The sequence below is a fragment of the Haplochromis burtoni genome, unplaced genomic scaffold (assembly GCF_018398535.1).
Source record: "Haplochromis burtoni strain Fernald_Lab_line unplaced genomic scaffold, NCSU_Asbu1 Contig_3, whole genome shotgun sequence".
In the NCBI taxonomy this organism is placed as follows: Eukaryota; Metazoa; Chordata; class Actinopteri; order Cichliformes; family Cichlidae; genus Haplochromis; species Haplochromis burtoni.
In genome coordinates this window covers 4496957-4516988 of record NW_024582364.1, presented here as the reverse complement: position 1 = coordinate 4516988, position 20032 = coordinate 4496957, and the positions used below count along the sequence as shown (strand labels likewise).

Here is a 20032-nt window from a genome sequence, read left to right as displayed (position 1 = left end):
AAAAAAAAAAAAACGAACTAAAAGTGGAGGCTGTCATGTGTGCGTGTGTTTCTCCCCGCAACCACAGGGGGAGACACTTCTCCCGGCACGGTGAACGCAGGAGTTTTGCAGGAACCTCTGACGTGTCAGACTGTCGCCATTTTCCTAAGGAAGGAAACGCCTAGAGGGAACAAAACATTTCAACTGAGTAAGTGCAAGAGAGACTTTTTGTTAAAGAAAAAAGAAAAGGTAGCTTTTACAATATCTGAAGGTAAATGTACAAAACCCCATGTGTTGTCAAGCAAAATCGGCTTTTGTGTGTGCGATTCCGATCACCATAGTCAGAAAAATCTGACTTGCACCTTGTTAGCGGAATTATCTGAATCGACGAGTCTGTCCTTCCTTTCTGTGTGCGTGGGAGGTTTTTTTTGTACTCTCTCGCACATGATTTCATATTCAGTGTAACTGGGAAACACATAAATAGAAATGCAATTGTTGTTTTTATTTCTCAAGTTGGTACTCTTAATAAAAGCTGAGCGGGTCGGACGACTATTAGCGTTGCACCCTAACAAGCTAGCATCACCGTTTGTTTACCTGCTCTGAAAGTTTTTGCTCCGAGCTAAATATTGAAAATGCTCCAGTTAGCCGCGTAAAATATTCGGTTCCAAACTGCATAAACTGAAAAGACAAATACTGGTACAGGGTGACAGCTAGCGAGTTTCCTTATAATTTCATTTAGTAGCTTTCAGGAGTCACGGAGCGTTTAACGTCCCTTTTATCGAGGTTGGTGCTACCACGAGTTTCTGCCTTTAAGTAGAATTCAGAAGCTCATATATTGCATATAGTATACATCACACTGATTAATGCGAGTGCGATAACAGAAAACTGCTTACAGATAATTGTATTTAGCACAACAGTAGCATCATACTGATTTCTGAGGATATTTAAAAATGTCCTAAAAGTGTCTAACAGCCTTTACAGTTGCACTCCCATGCTGCCCACGTGACTCAATAAAAGCAAAATTTCAAACATTCACCTTTAATATTTTGACACAAGCAAATGTAGCTGTCTGTAAGATGATTTGATCACGCCATAAGACCCATCTCACTGATTAGATGAGGCTAACAAAACTTTAGTCATGGACATAGACTTTATTTAATCCCACACAGAGGAAATTCACTTGTTACAATAGTATAAGGGACAGGAAGAAAAAGCAAGTTAGAGATATATATTAGAAAAATAAAAATTGAAAAAAAAAATAGTGTACAAAAAATACCAAATTGCAGAAAAATGCACCACTGTTTTTTTTTTAATATGTACATTAAGTGCAGTGGGAGTAATAATAATAGTAATACATATGTATTTTTTAAAACTGTATTTAAGTTGCACACAATATTTTTTATTTAATGTATGGCGATATTGAAGTTTGTTCTAGCCTGGATGGTGTGATCAACACATACTCAGACCTTCAGTTTACTGTCACAGCAATCAGAGGCAGTGTGTCCGTCATTTGGGAGGTTGGAACACGGTTTGGTGTTTTCTTATGTTTACCAGCAGCACGTCTCTGTATTGGAGCTGAACAACTCCTCTCTTTCTTCACAGGTTTTCTTTTTGTTTTTTTGGCCTTTTTGGGTTCCTGTCACCAGCCGCCATGGGGAATATGTTTGCAGGACTGTTTAAAATGTTCGGGAAGAAGGAGATGAGGATACTCATGGTGGGTCTGGATGCTGCTGGAAAGACAACGATTTTGTACAAGCTTAAACTCGGAGAGATTGTGACTACCATCCCTACAATAGGTAATACAAAAACTGTTTTACATGACACAGGAAGGAAGCCTAAAGACTCGGTTTGTTTTTAATGTGAATATTTGTTTCATATCTACAGGTTTTAATGTGGAAACGGTAGAATACAAGAACATCAGTTTCACTGTATGGGATGTCGGCGGTCAAGACAAAATTCGACCGCTGTGGCGTCATTACTTTCAAAACACTCAGGGTAGGTTTTTTCCTCATCGCCTGATATTTGATGGCTCATGTTAGGACTGCTATTTGAACATGTCTTCTGGTTTGTATTTAGAAGATTTACACCCATTTATTTGATTGCACTTGCTCCAGGTCTTATCTTTGTCGTGGACAGCAATGATAGAGAGCGATGTGGAGAGGCTCGTGAAGAGCTCCTGAGAATGTTGGCAGAGGATGAGCTGCGTGACGCCGTGCTGCTAGTGTTTGCCAACAAACAAGTAAGTCATCAAGTCTTTTATATAAGCAGGTGTACATCATAAACACTTTTCACCTTTCCTTTGTCTAATGATTTCTCAAATTCTTTTTTTTTATAGGACCTCCCAAATGCTATGAATGCAGCAGAACTCACAGACAAGCTCAATCTTCATTCCCTGCGCAACCGACAGTGGTACATCCAGGCGACCTGTGCCACCACCGGAGATGGCCTCTATGAAGGGCTGGACTGGTTGTCTAATCAACTCAAGAACCATTAATGATTACGGCATTTTAAAATCCAATCTCCTCCACCCCAATCTCTGACCTTGCTCTTTACTTTTAAGATCTTGCTAAACTGAGTTATGTTGTACTGGAAGCTGCTCTCGTGTCAGCTGTTATTACCACAAACATGCAGGCCAGTGGTGGGGGTGGGCTATTCTTGTAAAGCAGCTTTATTTTTATTTTTTTCACATTTTATGTAAGTGTAAATAAAGTTGGTAATGGGGCAGCTTGTTGCACGCTTTAAAATCCTACTGTGGTGATTTGTCTTTCTGGCTGTTGGGCAGCCATGTGTGCATTGAATAGAAAAACAAAGGCAGGGACTTTACCAGCAGATAAAGGTTACACGTACTGTAAGGACTGATTTTAATTTTTTATTAGAAACAATAAAGAATCATACACTGATTATGCACTACTTGCAACTACTACTGGTAATTTTTATCAGTAACTAGAAGTACCAGCGCCTCAAAATAAGTATAAACACTGGCATTGACTATATGTACTGACATTGCCCCCCCACCTCCGTCACGCACAATCTGTGAACACCTACCAGCCTTTGTTGTTTTAAACTAAGAAATGTTGCATTGACCTCACATCTACCTGCTTTGGGGTAACAGGGAGGAGCCAGCCTCTTGAGCCTGCATTGAATTCTTGTATTTTAGAGTCTCAGGTTGAATATGTGCTGCCTTTGCAATGTACTTGTTAGCAAAACTGCATGATGTAGTCTGTTTGTCTTTAAGGGCATGCATTATTATCTACTGGGTGTTTACATCATACAGCTGCAAAGGAACTCTTAGCCCACTAATTACTATAGCCATACACTGTTAATTTGTTGTAAGGAGTTGCTTAGCATCCTCACTAAGGGCTCTATTAACGTTTGCCTTTTATTGAACTCAAACCTGGGAATTTGCATTGTGCAGCTATGACATTAGTGCCAATGTTTTCCTTTGCAGCACGTTGGGTTTTCTTTCGTAAACTGGCCGTCCATAAATGCCTTTTTTTTTTTTAAATATGAGACACATCACTTCCCCCCCTCCCCCCAAAACTTATTTGTAAAGGGTGTGGCTGTTTTAACTGATTGCATCGTTTGATTTTTAGCTGCCTAAAATGTAATGTTATTCTCTTCTGGTTGTCTGTGTTCTTATGTAAAGCTTGATACTGCAATTGATTTTCATTTTGTTTCACACCATGTAATAAAATCTAAGTTTATGCTGCTTTTTGTAGGCTGTCCCTTGACATCAGCTATTACAGAATTAAATGAAGTTTTAGACAAAAGGATTAGGCATCACCTTGGCATTTTTCTGCTCAGCGAATCAATCTAAAACAGAATATGAGAACACGTATGTGCAGCAATTAATTGGCAATTGATTTTAGTTGCAGCATTAATAGAATTACTATTACAAAGGCCCCAAACTTGTGTCTGTGACTTCTTAAGGCTATCACCCCTTGACCTAGGAAGAAATATGTTGCCCCAAGGTGATGAAACCACCCAGTGCTTAGGTTAAAGCAGTTATGTGAAGAGCACACCCTGTTTCACATTGTGTAAGGGTGGCAATCTAGGACCACATTCTTGCAGGTTGATTAGGCTGCTACGGTTAATGCAGCCAAGCCTGTAAAACATGGCAGGAGAGTATGGTAGCGGTGGAAGAGGAGGTAGTTTGAGTCTTGGGTCCCTCATAGGGTGGCTTTGTCTAGCCTTCTCTCCTGCTGCTTCATCAGCTTGGTTTGTGTGTGGCGGTCTAACGGTACTCGGCCATATAAAAAAAAAAAAAAAAAAGGGCCAGCCTAGTTTTTTGCACTCTTCTTTATGAATGCCTTGCTCTTTTTTTAGTGTACCCCCCCAGGTGCCAGTCCACAGAATACCCTCTTTCAGACCAATTCAAGGCAAATGCAAACACTACTCTATTATGACCAGTAAAGAGCATTCCAATGGTATCGCACCAGTCGGAGCTGAACCTAGAATGACGAGGGATTACTTAGAAAGGAAAATGGCCAGTGTCTGAGTAGTAGGATGAGACGGAGATGTATAGATGGAAAAAAAAAGGTGTCAAGAAGCATCTTGAAGGAGCAAATGTTTAGGTTTTCCAATATGAAAATGTAATCAATAGAAGTTTGTGTTGAAGGATTTTTGCCGGCAAGTGCTTAGGCAGTCAGGTGAACGGCTCGAATAGAACTTTCACTCAAAAGAATGGGGTTCAAGTCTATGCATTTTATTTGTTTTGATATGAGTTTTTTCTCCCTGTCACTGTTTGGTTAGGCACCAAAACTACATGCTTAGATTCAAGAAAAGAAATACTTATTAACATACACTCTTTTACCAGTTTGATTATAATCGTAGAAGGCTTCTTTGGCAGCAAGCCCTTGAAGCTACATTCCTGTGCAAAAAGTGCCAGTTGCACCATGTCTTTATGGTAACCTTAAAAAAAAAAAAAAAGAAGACACGTTCATGTAAATAACTGACAGGGTCATGTAAGAATTTCCATGAGGGATTATTGTGTGTGCTTGCAGTAACAATGATCAGGGTTGAACTAATGTTAAATAAAAGCTTTGAGGACAAGGAAGAAAATCATTCCACTAGTTTTGGAAAAAAAGTTTCTATATTTATCCAAGATAAAACCCCCAAAATACAAAGCTTAAAGCAATACAGAGTACTTGATATTTGATGATTAAATAACTCGACGTGATCAAAAACTGTCAAACCAAAACACCAGTGTCACATGAGCAACCTTCTGAATGAAGAAGTTAAAACCTGAGGCTAAAGTCTGTTACACTGATTAGAGTCCATCCACAGTCTGTTTGGCTGTTCAAGTAAATAAGGTCTTGAGGGTCTGTCAAACTGCTGTAGAGCACTCTGTCCACATTATGCATGTTTGAATCGGGGGTGGGGGTGGGCACGACATTAGTCGTCCGAGTCTGTGTCATGGCGCCGCCTGTGGCTTTGTGTGGCACCAGCAGGGGCCTTCTTGTAGCTGGCAGGGTTGCGAGGGACAGGAGATCCTCCATCAGAGGAGTCTGTGTCGTGCCGCTGCCTTCGATGATGGGGGTTGGAGCGCTGTCGCTCGGCCTTTGCTCCCCCCCTTGAGTGGCTGTCATGGGGTCTGGCTCCGCTCTGACTAACGTATGATGGATTATGATGATGGTGGTCCTTTCTGTGCCTAAAAAGTACAAGGAAACAAATAGTGTTGGGATTAATGCTGTGAGGGTATGGAAGAATAAACGGCACCTGCAAGTGGAAATAACTGGCTGTTTTTTTTGTTTGATAAAATTGTGTTCAAGGTTATTGTTATTCTTTTCCTATCGCACAAGTTACTGAAGCACATAAATAACAATGTTTAATCTGCCTCTTCAAATATTGAAATATAAAGAAAGTCTTGTGACGCATGCACCCCATATATAACACAACAAGTGAAGTTGTTGTATGTAAGACAGTGCCTCACTGCCCTCTAGTGCTGACACAACAATTTGGCTCCCAACAAAAAGACTGCAATGTAATTTAAAAATATAAACAGGGCTGCACATAAGTGGTTCGCTATCAAAATAAAAGATCCGCACCAGATAAGTTGTAACGCACGTTTGCGTACATAAGATGTTCTGGAGGAGGACAGACATTTGTTTAGAACTCTTAAAGATGTCGAAGAAGCAAGCTCCGTAAGCAAATACTTTGGTGTTTCTTAATGTAAACCTCGTTCACCCATTCACACACCTACTTGAGGAAGTGCTTTTTTTTCATGCCTAAGCACTTTTAACCTAATACACACACGCTCACATTCCGATGGACGCATTGAGGGCAGACTGGGGTTCTTTGCCCAAAGATACTTCCAATTAGAAGTGGGAGCAGCCAGGGATTGATCTACCTCCACAGCCCTTGTCTTTAAAAACACGATTCTAAAAACATATTTTGAGTTTGGTCCAGACTCATGCTGAATACTGTTTGAACGTTAAATGCAGAAATAAACCAACCTCTTCCTGTTGTCCTCAGAATCGGAGGAGGATGAGTCTCTCCTTTTTCGTTTTTTCTTTTTTTCCTTTTTCTTTTTCTCCTTTTTGTTCTTTTTTTCTTTGTTTTTCTTATTACTGTCATGCCTTCAGAGAGGGAAAAGAAAGTAGTGAAGATTACATTTCAACAAATTACATTATTTTTTCATTTCAAATGTATTATTATCAGTATTATTATTATTTACGCATTCTCATTCATTTGTTCACTGGCTATTATTAAAAGAAAACTTAAGAAACTGGACACAGGGTCAGATTTTGTCCAGTAAATCTAAAAGTTTGTGTGTCTGCAACATTTTACAAGTAGTAATTATCCAGTCTCACCTCTGTTCCTCCACCTGTTTTACTGCACTCTCATTTGTTTTTGTTGCTGAAGCTTCTGTATGACCTTCAGTCCTGACGTGCTGGACAAAAAGCATTTCTTAATTTTTGCAGAGTGTAAAATGCCTCAAAGCAGAGTAATGTCTAAGCACCACTACCCCAAAAAAGGTAATAACACAATCTTACTGTAAAAACCGGCAAGCCCATTTTAGCAACCTCCTTTTCTTTTTGGGACAGGACCATTCTCCGAGACCCTGCACTGCAGAAGGAAACATTGAAAACACAGTAAGACACTTTAGAATCAAAACATTGAGAAAAGAAGCTCTTTTGACACCACTTTTTCCATGATGACAGTTTACATTTTTGCTGACTTATCAAATACACTAACTGGCCACTTTGCTAGGTACGCCCGTTCAACAAATATCTAATCAACCTGTCACAAGCCACCAACTCAGTGCATTTAGATGTGTAGACATATTTAAGAAAATGTGCTGAAATTTAAACTGAGCGGTGAAGAAAAGTGACACTGAGCAAGGCATTGGTGTTGGTCCCAGATGGGCTGGTCTGAGTTTTTCAGAAACTCCTGATATACTGGGATTTTCGAACACAACAATCTCTAGCGTTTACAGAGAATAGCTTTTTTTGTGGGGTTTTAAAACAAAAAACAAAAGATACACAGAGAGACAATAACACCAAAATAGACAAAAAGATCTGAGGAATGTTTCCAGCATCTTGTTGAATCTATAACACGAAGAATTAAAGTATTTCTGAAGGCAAAATGGCGTTGAACCCTAATAACCCCCAACGAACTAGCAAGGGGGTACCTAATAAAGTGACCAGTGAGTGTATGGTTAATTTAAAACAAGAGTCCCTGATAAAGATTAAACTACCTTCACCTTCAGGTTCTACCTTCACCTTAGTGATGCATACTGTCCTTTTAACAAATATTCATTTATTTTTATGTTGTTGCTTTTCTATATTTATTTATTTTACTCCAAAAATAAAGCACCTTTAAACATCACTGTTTCATGTGGAAAAAGCAAACATAAAAAGAAGTCACCTGGAGCTTCCTAAACCAGAAACACGGTCAACATTTCTCTCATCGCCATCAGCCTCGTCCCTCCTGCAAACCTCTACAAGGTCCTGCCATAGAAAGTCAAATAAAAATTCACATCACTAAGCTTTTGAACAATAGCAGATTTTTTTTTTTTTTAAATCATTCATAATTTAAGTCACACACCTCTTTGGTTAGACCAGTCGGTTGTCTCTTTATATTCTTGTGCCCTCTAAATTGATAATGGAAAATGAGAAATTACTAAACTGGTCAGTTTAAACTTCCTGTTTTATCTCTTTTATGGGAAGTTGTACATACAGTGCAGCCATCAACGCTTCTTCCTCTGCTGCCTTGACAGCAGCAAGTTCCTCCTCCCTGGACAAAGGTGCACCACCCTTTTTGTCCTTTGCATACCATGTCAGATCTTTGCCTTTTTGCCAACGCCCCACTGGTGCCATCAACGAGTTACCTGGAAACAGAGGAAGTGATGACACGTGATAAAGATTACGGATTCCAGAACATGATGTATGATAATTTCCTTTTCATTCTTAAGTAGGGCTGTGCGATATGACCAAAATCTCATATCCCGATAAAAAACATCTATCGTCCGATAACGATATAAATAACAAAAATTTATCATTTTCTCTAAATTCTGTGAATCTCTGGTAGCTGAAGTGTTTCCAGCTGGGTCGTGTATCTGGACTCGAGTGTTTTACCGATGCATGAAACTACACATTTTTAGACATAGGTTGTAACGACCGCCATTTTCTTTGCAAGTATTTATTACACGGTATGCTGCAGGGGAAAGCCTGTTCTAACGTTTAAGTCTAAGGTTTATTTTTTAGCACCTGACGGCTCTTTTTTGCTTCTCATCGGTAAATACTCTGCATACTCTTTCATGAGATTCAGTTTATTTTATGTCTCAACAGGATCTTGAGCTTTATTGTGAAAGGTTTATGTTTTGGGCCGTAGCATAACACTGAATGAAGCCTGTGTTTCAGAAATCCAGATGATGTCAACATTTTTTTTCCCCCCAAATAGTCAAGAATTGTGCATTTTTGTTTTGAAATTATTTACAGTACGTATAGGAGGATAAAGTCAATTAAAAAAATGTCTTGTACACACGATAATTGTGTGTGTACAAAAAAATGTGCACAAACACAAACTTTATTGGATTTTAGGGGCCCCACACTAAAACGACTTATTCATTAGTCATGGCAAAGATGATGTTGGTATTGTTAGTATTGTCCCTTTTTTAAGTTTCCTTATTATGTACAACTTAAAAGAAAAAATACTTTTTTAAAAATCTTTCTATTAGCATCCTCCCCTCCACAGCCACGTGTTTAAACAATATATTTTAACATATGCTGCTAACATCATGTATAATGAGGACCTTACTGTACAATAATATTAATATGATGCTTTTCCATGAGTGCTTTTTAAAATGCACGTTCCTGAACAATTTAAGTAGGGTTACTTTTGGGAGTCCTATTTTTCATCGGTGGTGGCCGCTACGTAGGCTAGCTGCTGTTGGTTTGCTGGGCATGCTGGCAACTGTGTAGGCTCACATAACGGAGAGACTACGTGTCTGTGCTCAGGGGTGGGAGCAATGAAAGCTAGGACTTGCTTTGTGTAGACTGAAAGACAAGGCGAAAACCAAGCCATTAGACCCATCCAGACTTCGTGTAATGAGGGAAACGACAACAAAAGGTATGGGAGAGTTGCATGTGAGGCCGTGGTGTGCGTAGTTTAAGAGCTCAGTTAGAGCGATATGAGCAGCACCGCATCTGGTTGCTGCTGATAAGCAGACAGATGGCTACTATCTCCTGTACTTACCGAGATAGTTTTCTCTGTGTTTGTCGACTTTCACTTCATTCCAGTTGAACTGGTCCTGACCTCCCCGTACACCTCCAGATCTCGAGGAACCGAACATTTTTAATCGGGTATCTCTAAAAGTTAAGGCAAAAACAACGTCCTGTTAACGCGAAGAGCTAACTTTTAGCCACGTTAGCACATGACCCGCGCGACCGGCTAGGCCTTCAGCTAACACTCATCCGGGGAGTTTTTGTGGTAAGTTTAAATTCCCTATGGTTACTAGGACCTGTTGGTGAGAGGCTTGCTTCTTAGTGGTAATGCTTCCTTTGCCTAGAGGCAAACTACTTCCAGTTTCCCCAAGTCTCCGCAGAGCGCAGGGGAAATAGTTTTTTTAAACGCTAGTTAGCTTAAAATCGTTAATATGCGTCTTTAGGTTATAGTAATTACTGCCAGCCCGCGCACATGTCGGTACTGCCGCTTTTGAAGAGGCTGCCTGATTCCAGTTGAAAGCATACATACATTCACAATAATAATAGCTTTAAAATATCAGCGTCTTCGTCATTATTTGTTTGGCTAATGTTGCTAAAAGCCCTGCTTTTTCAGCATTCTCTCGCGCGCATTCTTGACGCTCGTGAACGTCACTTGTTGGTGTTTTGGCCTGTGGTGATGACGTAGGCAGCACGGGTATCTTTAATGGCTCTCGCGGTGAAGACTCGGAGCACAGCAAGGGAGGGAGAAGACACGCAGGAGACGGTGCTTTAAGTTGTGGATTAACGCTATTCTTGTCCCATAATGAGACATTTTTCCAGGCTATTTTCAGGTAGGAATGAGGACGTTTGGTGGGGTTTTCTGCTCTCTCCAAATTGCGTGTTGTGTCACGATATCTGAGCGTGCCATTCATTCCTGGAGTCCCATAAGAGAAGAAGATGGTTCATGTGTTTACCAGAGTGTTTTAAATTAACATGGCTGACACAATGTTACCTGTGGTTTAATTGTTAGTAAGTCTGGTTTGGGATGTGTGATTCAGGCATGGAATAATGGTAGAAGTGCATTTAAGCCTATTTTAAATCCCCATTTCACTTCCAACAACTTTAACTTCTTGTTACAATAATGTCAGTTTTTATATGGTTATAACATACAGACTTTGCAGTTCCTGTGTGCTATATATTAACATCAAATGCATATGAGAAACAGATGACGAGGCCTCACTATGTGAAAAAGATACGAACTGTTTGTCCTCCTGATTAGAACAAAGCCACTGTTATCTTGATGTTACATAGTGTTAGGGCGACCAGATGTCCCCTCTTTTGTTCTCCTGCCTTTCACACATCTTGAGACAGCGTCCCACATTTTGGCTGGGTCTGCAGGACACACACTTTTCTAAACTCTGGGCCTTACCCAGTAAATATGAAGGGCAGGCTTCTTATTACAGTCAAATTAAGTAAACCATCTAATGTTGGGCCCATCAGCGAAAATTACAAATTACCCCCCCCAAAAAAAAAAAAAGCTATAATGGAAAATACTATAGAGAAAACGAAGCAGCAGCTAAATTGTGTGTGTCATAATCGCCTAAAAACTGCTGAGAAAAATGTATACCAATTTGTGGATCCCTACAGAAACTGACAGACTGTTACCGGACAGAATAGAAGCTGAACTAAGAGAAAGAAGATACAGAAGTGTATATAAAGCTTTCACGTGGTACAAAAGCTAACTTTAGCTGCCTTTTATCCTTATTGTGTTTACTTAGTAAGAGATTTGGAAAAGCTGCACTAATCTATTTGACTACCTCCCGTCATTGTTTTTCCCCACGTTTAGTTTGTTGGATCTGTTCACCCAACATCCTGTGCGTGGTATTACAGGATTGTTACAAGATGGACCAAAGCTTTGTAACTTATTTTTTCCAGCTACATTTTCCCAGTTCAATTAGACATCAATTAGATTTTTTTTCAATTCAGTTTTAATTTTATAGCACCAAATAACAACAGCAGTTACCTCAAGGTGGTTTGTATTGACATACTCATTTTTGTTTTGTTTTGGGGCTTTTTAGAAAAATTCCAGAGACCAGGGATATTATTATAATGTCTTTTTAAGCCCATATAAGAACCAAATATGCAAAATATCAAGAAATATTTGCTTAAAAGGAGGCTGCATAAACTTTCTTTAAAGAAAAATATCCAGATTTTTATTTCTTGTAACGTTCACACTGAACATGAAGCGGATTGTCTCTGACTTTAAAAATGCAACATTGCATGTGATTTTCAAATCGCGCTTCAGGAAATGATTGCATTACATGCAATTTAGTGCACGTGGTTAAAGTCAGGCGCCATGCAGCTTCCAATAAATGCTGTGTGTTGATTATAAACTCACATGGCTCTGATTTCCTCTCATGCTGCTCAGTTTATGTAGGAAAGGTGTTCTGTGTTAATTATTTTAGTGTCTTGTGTTCTTACTTAAAGGGTGCACGCTATGCTCTTTACAGCTTGATAATTTCATACTTGGACTCCGCTAGAGTGGCTTTGCATGATTTACAGTCTCAGTCCAGCCCTGCTGGATTAAATAATCAAATATTAAACATAAAATCCTATAAATTATTTAAAGAATCCAGTTTTTATAAAAGGAACTCCTACATCCTTTTATTAGCCATGATTCTGTTTATGGGAAGCATTTGAAAGATGATGGAGGAAAACTGCTTGGAAATCAGAAACCTCATAATAATGTGAATTTTATTCTCTGCTCTTAAAAGATCACACGAGCATCCAAACATGCAGATCAGTTTACTTTTGCTTTCATTTTAAAAGATTGCTTAGACTTTATTGGGATTCAGACACCTCACCTTGACGTAGTAGTGTAATTAAAACTAGTGTTTTAATGCCTTTTATTATGCTGTGTTATCTTCTTTACTAGGTTCAGTGTTTTTTCGAGACACTTTGAGTGTCTTGTAATGAGAGGTTGTTTGAGCATTAGGGCTGAAACCAAAATGCATGCATGGCTGCATTATAGCAAGTCGCTACCAAGTCATAAGATATTTAAACTGAATCATAAGATGGAACTTTAAAAAAAATCTAGTGCAGTAAAATTGGCCCTGCCCACTCCCCGTCTCTCCACCCATCTGCTTTTAAACACAATCTGCAGACACACAATCGTTCCCTTCCTGTTGACTTGATTTTCCTGTCTGCGTCAGCTCTGTGTGTTTTGAGGTAAGGGGGTTTGGAGGAACGTGAGACTCATTGCTTAATTCTTTACTTTTGGTTGATAGTCAAGCAATTTGTAATAAAAGAAATGTGATGTAACAGGGAAGAAAAAGAGAGATGTAGAGAAACAAAGAACTCTGACTGCCTGCTCACAAGATGTTTGCAGATTTTAGTTTGAAGGCTGATGAAGGTGTAGTTTGAGTAAATAAAAATATCTGTTAATTAAATTTAAGATAATTTCCTTTTCTTTCTGACACTCACAACCAAAGTTGGGTGCTTCAATTAGTAGTTGTTCCTCGACAGCACTATGGTAACTTCACAGCTTGCTTACCAGTTGATTGCTTTAGCTCTCCTGAGAGCTGTTTTGCTCTCATCATGGTTTTGTTTTTTGTTTTTTTAAACATTGCTGGCTTAGCAGCATTTTATGGTGTGTCCCTCACCTCGCCGAGGCTTCTCTTTACCTGCCTTTTACTAACAAAAGAAGCAAAAACCCCTTGTGACTGCACAGAGTAAAGTTGGTCCAGTGATGACTCATATTGTGTGGTTACAGATTTGCTCTGCAGCCTCGCCCATTTGTTTCCTATAACAAACCACACTCTTCTTTTCCGCTGTTATTTCAGTTATGGCTGGACCCAGGCCCGTGGTGTGTAGTGGCCCATCAGGGGTGGGAAAGAGCACTCTGCTGAAGAAGCTCATGAAGGAATATGAAGGTGTCTTTGGCTTCAGCATCTCACGTAAGTGTGTCTATGTCCCTGTAAAGAATTTCACATTACTTTTAATATTTATTATTTTGCTGTTGAGGTTTGTTAGTCATGAGTAAAGCTTTTATTTTCTCCCTAAGCGAGTAACAAATTGTTGCAGCGCCAGATTTTTAAACTCTAGTGTGACAGAAGTGTCTTTTCCGTTCTCAGATACGACAAGAAAACCCCGACCTGGAGAGCAGAACGGCATAGGTACGGCATGTCACCGCTCTTTCACAACCAATGAACCTGAAAGCAGGCTGATTAAACAGTTGGATTTTTTTCTCAATTGTCCTTTTTTTGTGTACTTTCTTTCTTTCTTTCTTCTTCTTTTTTCTTCCCGGGTTTCAGATTACCATTATGTTACGCGGGATGTGATGCAGGCAGGCATCGGCAATGGCGATTTTATTGAGAGTGCAGAGTTTTCCGGGAACCTGTATGGGACGAGTAAAGCAGCTGTCCAAGAGGTCCAATCCAAGAACCTCATCTGTTTATTAGACATTGATATGCAGGGTGTGAAGAACATCAAAAAGACAGACCTCAATCCAATGTTCATTTCCATCCAGCCACCATCCATGGAAATCCTGGTAAGCACATAAGATTTGAAGTGTGCACAGCACGTGTCTGTAGTTTCCCATTTTTGCCACCAAACAAGTGGGTGTTGTCACCAGTTAAATTTTGCATCACAGGGATCAGGTAAAACGGGTTTTGGCTTCTGAATTGCTTCTGTAGGTTGAACCTGTTCTCTTGTTTCAGGAAAAGCGTCTAAGAGGCAGAAAAACAGAGTCGGAGGAGAGCCTCCAAAAGCGTTTACAGACAGCCAAAATCGAGATGGAGTTTAGTAAGTAGCTGTGATTTGCTCTCAACAGATCAAAGTTACAAACTATAAATCTGCACGTCATAACCGACCATGAATGGATCTCTTTCTAGGCAAAGAACCTGGTGCGTTTGATGTTATAATCATCAATGATAATTTGGACGATGCTTATGCGAAGTTGAAAGACGCTCTTAAGGAGGTGAGTTACGATTTCACAACACACACTTTCTATTTATTTTTTTGTTTTTTGCAATCTGTCAGTTTAAAGTTTGGCAATTAAAGTTTTAACATTAACTTTAAATGTTATGCCAGGAACACTTTTAATTATTCAATGTATTTTATTCTAAACTAAACATCCGAATAGGGATATTTACTCTGTCTTCAAAATGACAAAACTGTGATTTATAAACAGCAATAAGACGGAGATGGTCTGCAGTTGAATAGGAGCATGTCAGCAAGTGCATGCAATTTTTGTAACAAACAGGTGGAAAGTGCAAATCTGTTGCCATCTGCATACAAAGAAATTCACATTAAACAGAAATTTGATGTTAACTGTTCACATTCAGTCCACCAGGACCTCATGGAACCTCTGAAACAAAAAATCTATCTAAACTTTATGAATCTGATGGCAATCTAATCAAACTGTCACCAAATTGAGAATGACTGCAGTCATTACAGGTTTCAATCATTTCAGAGAGGTTTTAAATTTATAGTAAGCCCTCTGTACTAGTTGGACTTGTGTAAAATGCATTTAACCTTAGATGTTTGTCAGAAAGATGTTACTAAAAGTTGATGAAGAATAAACCTTTATTGAATCCTGTTAGCTCAAAAGGTTTTCGTCCGGTATGACTGGTAGGTTATGGATAAGAAAAATATTGGAACCACATCCTGTAAAAAACTACTTGCAGCCAGAGTGATTACTGTTCAGCAAACGTTGCATAGGCTTGCTTTCATGTTCTTAGTCTGTTCTTAGTTTCTTGCCACAGATCGATGTGTTCCCTGACTAATTATAAAACCTTTTTTTTTCTGCAGGAAATTGATAAGGTCAAGAAAGTGTCCTCATAGGAGAAAGCAGCATCATGGTCGTCGCTCAGCCACTCCACGACACACAATTCCACTCTTGTACATTCCCTCAGATGGTGGTCTTTGAAACTAGGACAATTTCCTTCAGCAGATATACAAAAAGTTTTTTTTTTTTTTAGAAGTAGTTACTAATAAATAACTTAGTGTAAAGTGGGACATTTTTATTTAATTTTTTTTTACAAACAAAGTGCTTTTCACATTTTATTTTTACACTGAAGAGGAGACACCCTGAGAACTCTTACTTGAAGTACAACTGGCATGATAAGCGGGAACAATTTGATGCAGACAGAAAATACTGTGTGCAACCGTATTCTTTTGCAGAAGTACAATTCATTGCATCATCTGGACAGACTGGTTTTTCAAGGATTAGGGTTTTTTGTTTTTTTTAAGGGGGGTGGGGTTTCTTTCAGTCTTTTGCAACCAGCTACACTGTGTTGATGTTTAATGTCTTAGATGCAGTGAAATACACAAGTGATGGTCAGAGTTAGAGATTAAAACCAGCACTCGGGCCCCCTTTAAAATTTGGTAAGTAGGTTTGGGCAGTATCTTAGTATCGTGTGGTACCAGGCTTCTTTTTTTTTTTTAGACAGAGTATTTTCTGTACTGTTAAAAATACACACTCCTTTGTGTTATGCTTATGTGATGTATTTAGGTCATATTGTAGTGCACAGCACTCGTCAGAGGGCAATTACTTCTGATTAACAGCTGAGCTGAGTGAGCTGTGAAACATGGCAGTTGCAAATGTTGGGGTGGATTTCGAGTTTAGTCTCATCTCCCTAAAGATAAACAGTTTGTCATAGTTCAAAGTGAGCACCACCTACCTGTACTGAGTAGTGTTGCTACGCTCTGGCTGTGTAGTTAAGCCATTTATTCTGACACAACTGTTCATTGTCAAGATCAAAATAATCAGGAAAGCTGATTTTATTTTATTTTTAATTTGGCAGATAGCCGCTTAACCTAATCGTGAATCAGTGTTGTGTTCTGATAATGTTCATGAGTTTCATAAACTAATATTTTTGGTGCCAGCTAGCGAGGGTGAGAGAGATTAAGCATTCAGCCAGCTAATCTCTCACCCTCCTACCTGAAGTGTCATCTGTCATCATCAGCTTTTAGTTTATTTACACAAATGTAATCGTAGACTTGGTGAAATGTGAGGAAGGTAAGAAAGACTCTATTTTGGCCAAGCCTATCAGGAACATGTGGTGACTCTTTACTTTTAGGGGATATACCTTTGAAACAGTAACATTATTCCAGAGTTAGTAAACGCTTTATTTTTTTATTATGTTATATAACTTGCCAGGTAATGTCCTGGTTCCTTACACTTTGTTTGCTGGAAAACTAAATACTGCTGTGCTCATGTAGAATTGAATCCCATCACAGAGTTAGAAACAGTACAACTACATTGTATTCTTTTATAACACATGTTTATTTAATGTTGTACATTTGTGAAAACTTTATATTGTGTAAGTTTCAGCTTTAGCTGTACAGTAAAATGACAGCAAATTTGTTGCTTTTTTTATTGCTTAGAATTGAGAAAACAGTAAATATTTTAAAAATGTCCATTTTAGATTGGATAGCCAATTATGCCTAAATCGTTATATTCCTGTATCTTGTAACATTCATTCCTTTGCTCAGAGTACTTTATGTTCCTGATGCTACTATTTAAATTCAAGTCTCACAAATGTTACATCATGCTGAACAAATACACGAAGGCCTCTTTAAAAGCAAACTAGCTGTTATAGGAATGTGCTTGTTGTAAACATGTACTCAGCACTATGACTTTTATGTTGAAACATCAGTAAATGTTACCATATGCAGAGTTTGTGCTATATAAAGAAATTACTACAGAAGCTAATTATGTGGCATATTTGCAGTACTTTTATTCAATTGAACACGTTGTACTCAACCATGTTTTGTCCAAAACTACACATGTACAGTACAAGCAAGTACAATCAGTTTGTGATTTAAAATTATTACATAAAATCATCCTTTTAACAGACACCTTTTGATCAACACAAACACCACACATGTTTAATTAGGAAGTTACTCTAGTTACTTTTAAATTGCACTAAAAAGTTAGTAAATTTTGTCAGCTGAAGTACTTTGCATAAACATCTGCGCTCAATCAAATATAGGATGACAACTGGTTATTCTAGAGAAACACATCTGTCTTGGAGAAGCAAATGCATGCAGTCACTCATCTACGAATTTGTCACTTGCATAGGAATATCCCTGTAACTGCCTGGGTTTACAGGCTGTTTCACCGCACTAGCAGACACAAATGCCAAAAAAGTTGAGTAAAAAATTCAGTTGATGGTAGGAACTTGGAAACGGGCATCTGTTCACCTACCAAATGATTTGCTCGCGCAAATGTCGTGTTTATAAACTGCTCACTAAGGAATCATTCACAACACCACAAAATAATGTAGTAGAGTCTTGTGATTCTCCAATTTGATTAACTAACAGCTCCTGAAACACAACAGTCCCCAAGTTTACACTACTTTTATATTCAGTGTTGCTTACTTGAAACATGCATCTCATTACCTCCCAATATTTCCAGCTCCAGGAATCCAAAGTGCCATAGCATGACCTGAATGGTACCAAAGTAAAACCTGAAAAAATATAAATCCTATTCATGTATGTTGCAATGGACTAAGGATTACATTTGGATCAGTTAATACTGGGGAGTAAAGCTGATCATTCAGTGTAGGTACACTGTGAAACATCATTGTAATTTGTTATCTCTCAAAAATGCATTTTATACCCAATAAAGACCAATAAAAAATAGACACTAGATTTCTCTGCAGTCACAAATTAATTATAACAATCATGCAAGTAAATAACTGTAATATGGTATACCAGTGGATTAACCATCACAGAAACATAAAACTGATGTTGGTAATCACCAGTACTGTTAATTTAGGGAGCTGTGACATAAACCTTACACTGGGGGTGGCAGTCTCATAAATTTGTCAATCACTGTATGTATAACCAAAAAACATTTATTTTATTTAAAGACTTCAACTCACCATTAGATATGAAGGTTTTAATCAGTAAATGTCAGACCTTTCTTAGCTTCCGCCCATCATGCATATTGTACATCACACAACATGTATATCCCTATAGTTTCCATCTCATCTGTAAGAGACAGTAGAGTCTAACAGTCTGTCAAGAAAATATCTAAGGATGACACTATTATCTGATTGGCAGGCTAAAAATGGAATGGTTTGTCAAATGCAGTAAATGTTGCTCAGGTTACGATCTGTATTTTCATGTTTAGTGAATGTTCCTATTTAAGACTAAGAGGGTTTGTGATGCCAAATTAAATGTTTGCTTTTCACTGGTTCTGATAAAGGTCATCTCTAATTTGAAGAGTGACAGGATTGCCAACTGATGTGTAACCATAGGTCTGAGTTGACACTTTGGTTTTAAAACTCTGCTGCCTGCCCTCAACTCTCTGCACCTCTGAGCAGTACGAAGGCTTCACTTCCAGCTTTGCATGGCTCACTTGAATAGGCACGTTCCTCTCCGCCCTGGACCGAGTCTCCCTGGCCTGCGGTGGGACAGCAGATGAGAAAAGGCTGCTGGAGAGATTCTCCCTGAACCGACTAAAGAAGCCAGTCCTTTGCCGGGGCACCACATCAGGCCGGCCCACGTTGAGAAGCACCGGCTGTCCCACTGTAGAACCGCCAATCTCTCTCTGAAGCACAGAGATCTCACAAGGCTTTTCGTTAACGTGTTGCGTGTGGGAGGAGCCATAAGTCTCTCCTTCCTCTGGGACGTAATCCTCCAAGTCCTCAAGGGTTAAAACACGATCTCCTTGTTTTAGGAACACAGGCTCTTGCTTTCTTGCAGATGTATCCTCCTCGTCATCGGGTTCAAAAATTACAGTTTGTTCATCATCCAGGTCGTCGTGATCTTCTCCAGCTGTAGCGAGAACAGAAGAGAGCTCGTGCGGCTCCCCAGAAGCAGACCCAGATGCAGCATCAGTCACCTCTTCCTCCCAGGAGAGCGGCTGGCTGCTGATGTCTCCCTGCAGGTGGGCCTGTGCTTGCTCCACAAGCTTGTTGTTGGAATTGTTAGCATTTGGGTTTTCCACTGGAGACCTTTTGGGTCTCAAGGGTGTACCTGCACGATCAGACCCTGCTGGCGAAATACCTCTCCTCCTGGACAACCTGGGAGACTTATTGACCTTATACTCGATGACCTCTTCTACTTCAACCCACCTGGGCTTGCTCTCTGTTCCCCTGGCTTCCGCCCCCTGGGGATCAGTAACATAGAGAGTTGGGATAGTGGTCTTTCTTGGAGTGGGCATCCTCCTTGTCCTGGCTGTAGGAAGCTCGGGGGTGGACGTCTCAGAGCGGTGGACACCAGCAAGAGTCAAGCCAGGTGATCTGTGTCTTCTCATTCGAGGATTCTTCACCACGGTGGTTATAGTCTCCTCACTGGAATAAGAAGTGCAATAGGCCTATGTAAATAAAACCCACCTTGCTTGGAGTCTTGGATTTAAAAATAATATGATAGTAATAAGCTGCAGTAATTAG

At 39.3% G+C, this 20032-nt stretch overlaps 4 protein-coding genes across 34 annotated transcripts in view; 2 read left to right on the top strand and 2 right to left on the bottom strand.

Moving 5' to 3' along the window:
• The first annotated feature begins 79 nt into the window (after window positions 1-79).
• On the top strand, window positions 80-3688 carry arf1 (ADP-ribosylation factor 1). 2 transcript variants are annotated; one of them, XM_005912575.3, is made up of 5 exons: window positions 80-187; window positions 1582-1775; window positions 1864-1974; window positions 2094-2218; window positions 2315-3688. In XM_005912575.3, exons 2-5 carry the CDS (start codon window positions 1631-1633, stop codon window positions 2471-2473), a joined length of 540 nt encoding a protein of 179 aa, XP_005912637.1. In that variant the 5' UTR covers window positions 80-187; window positions 1582-1630; the 3' UTR covers window positions 2474-3688. The 2 variants fall into 2 exon arrangements, with proteins under 2 accessions (XP_005912637.1, XP_042075818.1); XM_042219884.1 differs by having other exon boundaries at window positions 95-250.
• On the bottom strand, window positions 3437-9785 carry cunh1orf35 (chromosome unknown C1orf35 homolog). The gene is made up of 8 exons (XM_014332235.2): window positions 9679-9785; window positions 8161-8311; window positions 8029-8074; window positions 7849-7931; window positions 6975-7047; window positions 6792-6871; window positions 6435-6557; window positions 3437-5629 (listed from the first exon to the last, which is right to left on the bottom strand). The coding sequence occupies exons 1-8, from the start codon at window positions 9773-9775 to the stop codon at window positions 5374-5376; spliced, it is 909 nt and encodes a 302-aa protein (XP_014187721.1). The 5' UTR covers window positions 9776-9785; the 3' UTR covers window positions 3437-5373.
• Window positions 9372-17026, top strand: guk1a (guanylate kinase 1a). Of its 7 annotated transcripts, none has more exons than XM_005912578.3 (7): window positions 9383-9552; window positions 13469-13582; window positions 13760-13801; window positions 13940-14175; window positions 14345-14429; window positions 14519-14604; window positions 15438-17026. In XM_005912578.3, the coding sequence occupies exons 1-7, from the start codon at window positions 9531-9533 to the stop codon at window positions 15468-15470; spliced, it is 618 nt and encodes a 205-aa protein (XP_005912640.1). In that variant the 5' UTR covers window positions 9383-9530; the 3' UTR covers window positions 15471-17026. The 7 variants fall into 7 exon arrangements, with proteins under 7 accessions (XP_042075803.1, XP_005912640.1, XP_005912641.1 ...); XM_005912579.2 differs by lacking the exon at window positions 9383-9552 and adding an exon at window positions 9776-9912; XM_005912577.2 differs by lacking the exon at window positions 9383-9552 and adding an exon at window positions 10335-10477.
• obscnb (obscurin, cytoskeletal calmodulin and titin-interacting RhoGEF b) overlaps window positions 15850-20032 on the bottom strand; it is a 69795-nt gene continuing 65612 nt past the window's right edge. For all 24 annotated transcript variants that reach the window (XM_042219773.1, XM_042219811.1, XM_042219780.1 and 21 more), the window contains one exon: window positions 15850-19933. In XM_042219773.1, coding sequence (XP_042075707.1) covers window positions 18826-19933 — 1108 coding nt within the window. In that variant the 3' untranslated portion in view covers window positions 15850-18825. The remainder of the gene's footprint in view (window positions 19934-20032) is intronic.

Coding starts and splice junctions, on each gene's coding strand:
- guk1a (XM_042219867.1), top strand. CDS start 10,450: ATGAGACATTTTTCCAGGCTATTTTCAG. Junction 13,583..13,759: donor CTTTGGCTTCAGCATCTCAC/GTAAGTGTGTCT, acceptor TTCCGTTCTCAG/ATACGACAAGAAAACCCCGA. Junction 14,605..15,437: donor TGAAAGACGCTCTTAAGGAG/GTGAGTTACGAT, acceptor TTTTTTCTGCAG/GAAATTGATAAGGTCAAGAA.
- cunh1orf35 (XM_014332235.2), bottom strand. CDS start 9,775: ATGTTCGGTTCCTCGAGATCTGGAGGTGTACGGGGAGGTCAGGACCAG. Junction 7,932..8,028: donor CGACTGGTCTAACCAAAGAG/GTGTGTGACTTA, acceptor TTTCTATGGCAG/GACCTTGTAGAGGTTTGCAG. Junction 5,630..6,434: donor TCTGAGGACAACAGGAAGAG/GTTGGTTTATTT, acceptor TGTACTTTTTAG/GCACAGAAAGGACCACCATC.
- arf1 (XM_005912575.3), top strand. CDS start 1,631: ATGGGGAATATGTTTGCAGGACTGTTTAAAATGTTCGGGAAGAAGGAG. Junction 1,975..2,093: donor TTACTTTCAAAACACTCAGG/GTAGGTTTTTTC, acceptor CACTTGCTCCAG/GTCTTATCTTTGTCGTGGAC. Junction 2,219..2,314: donor TAGTGTTTGCCAACAAACAA/GTAAGTCATCAA, acceptor TTTTTTTTATAG/GACCTCCCAAATGCTATGAA.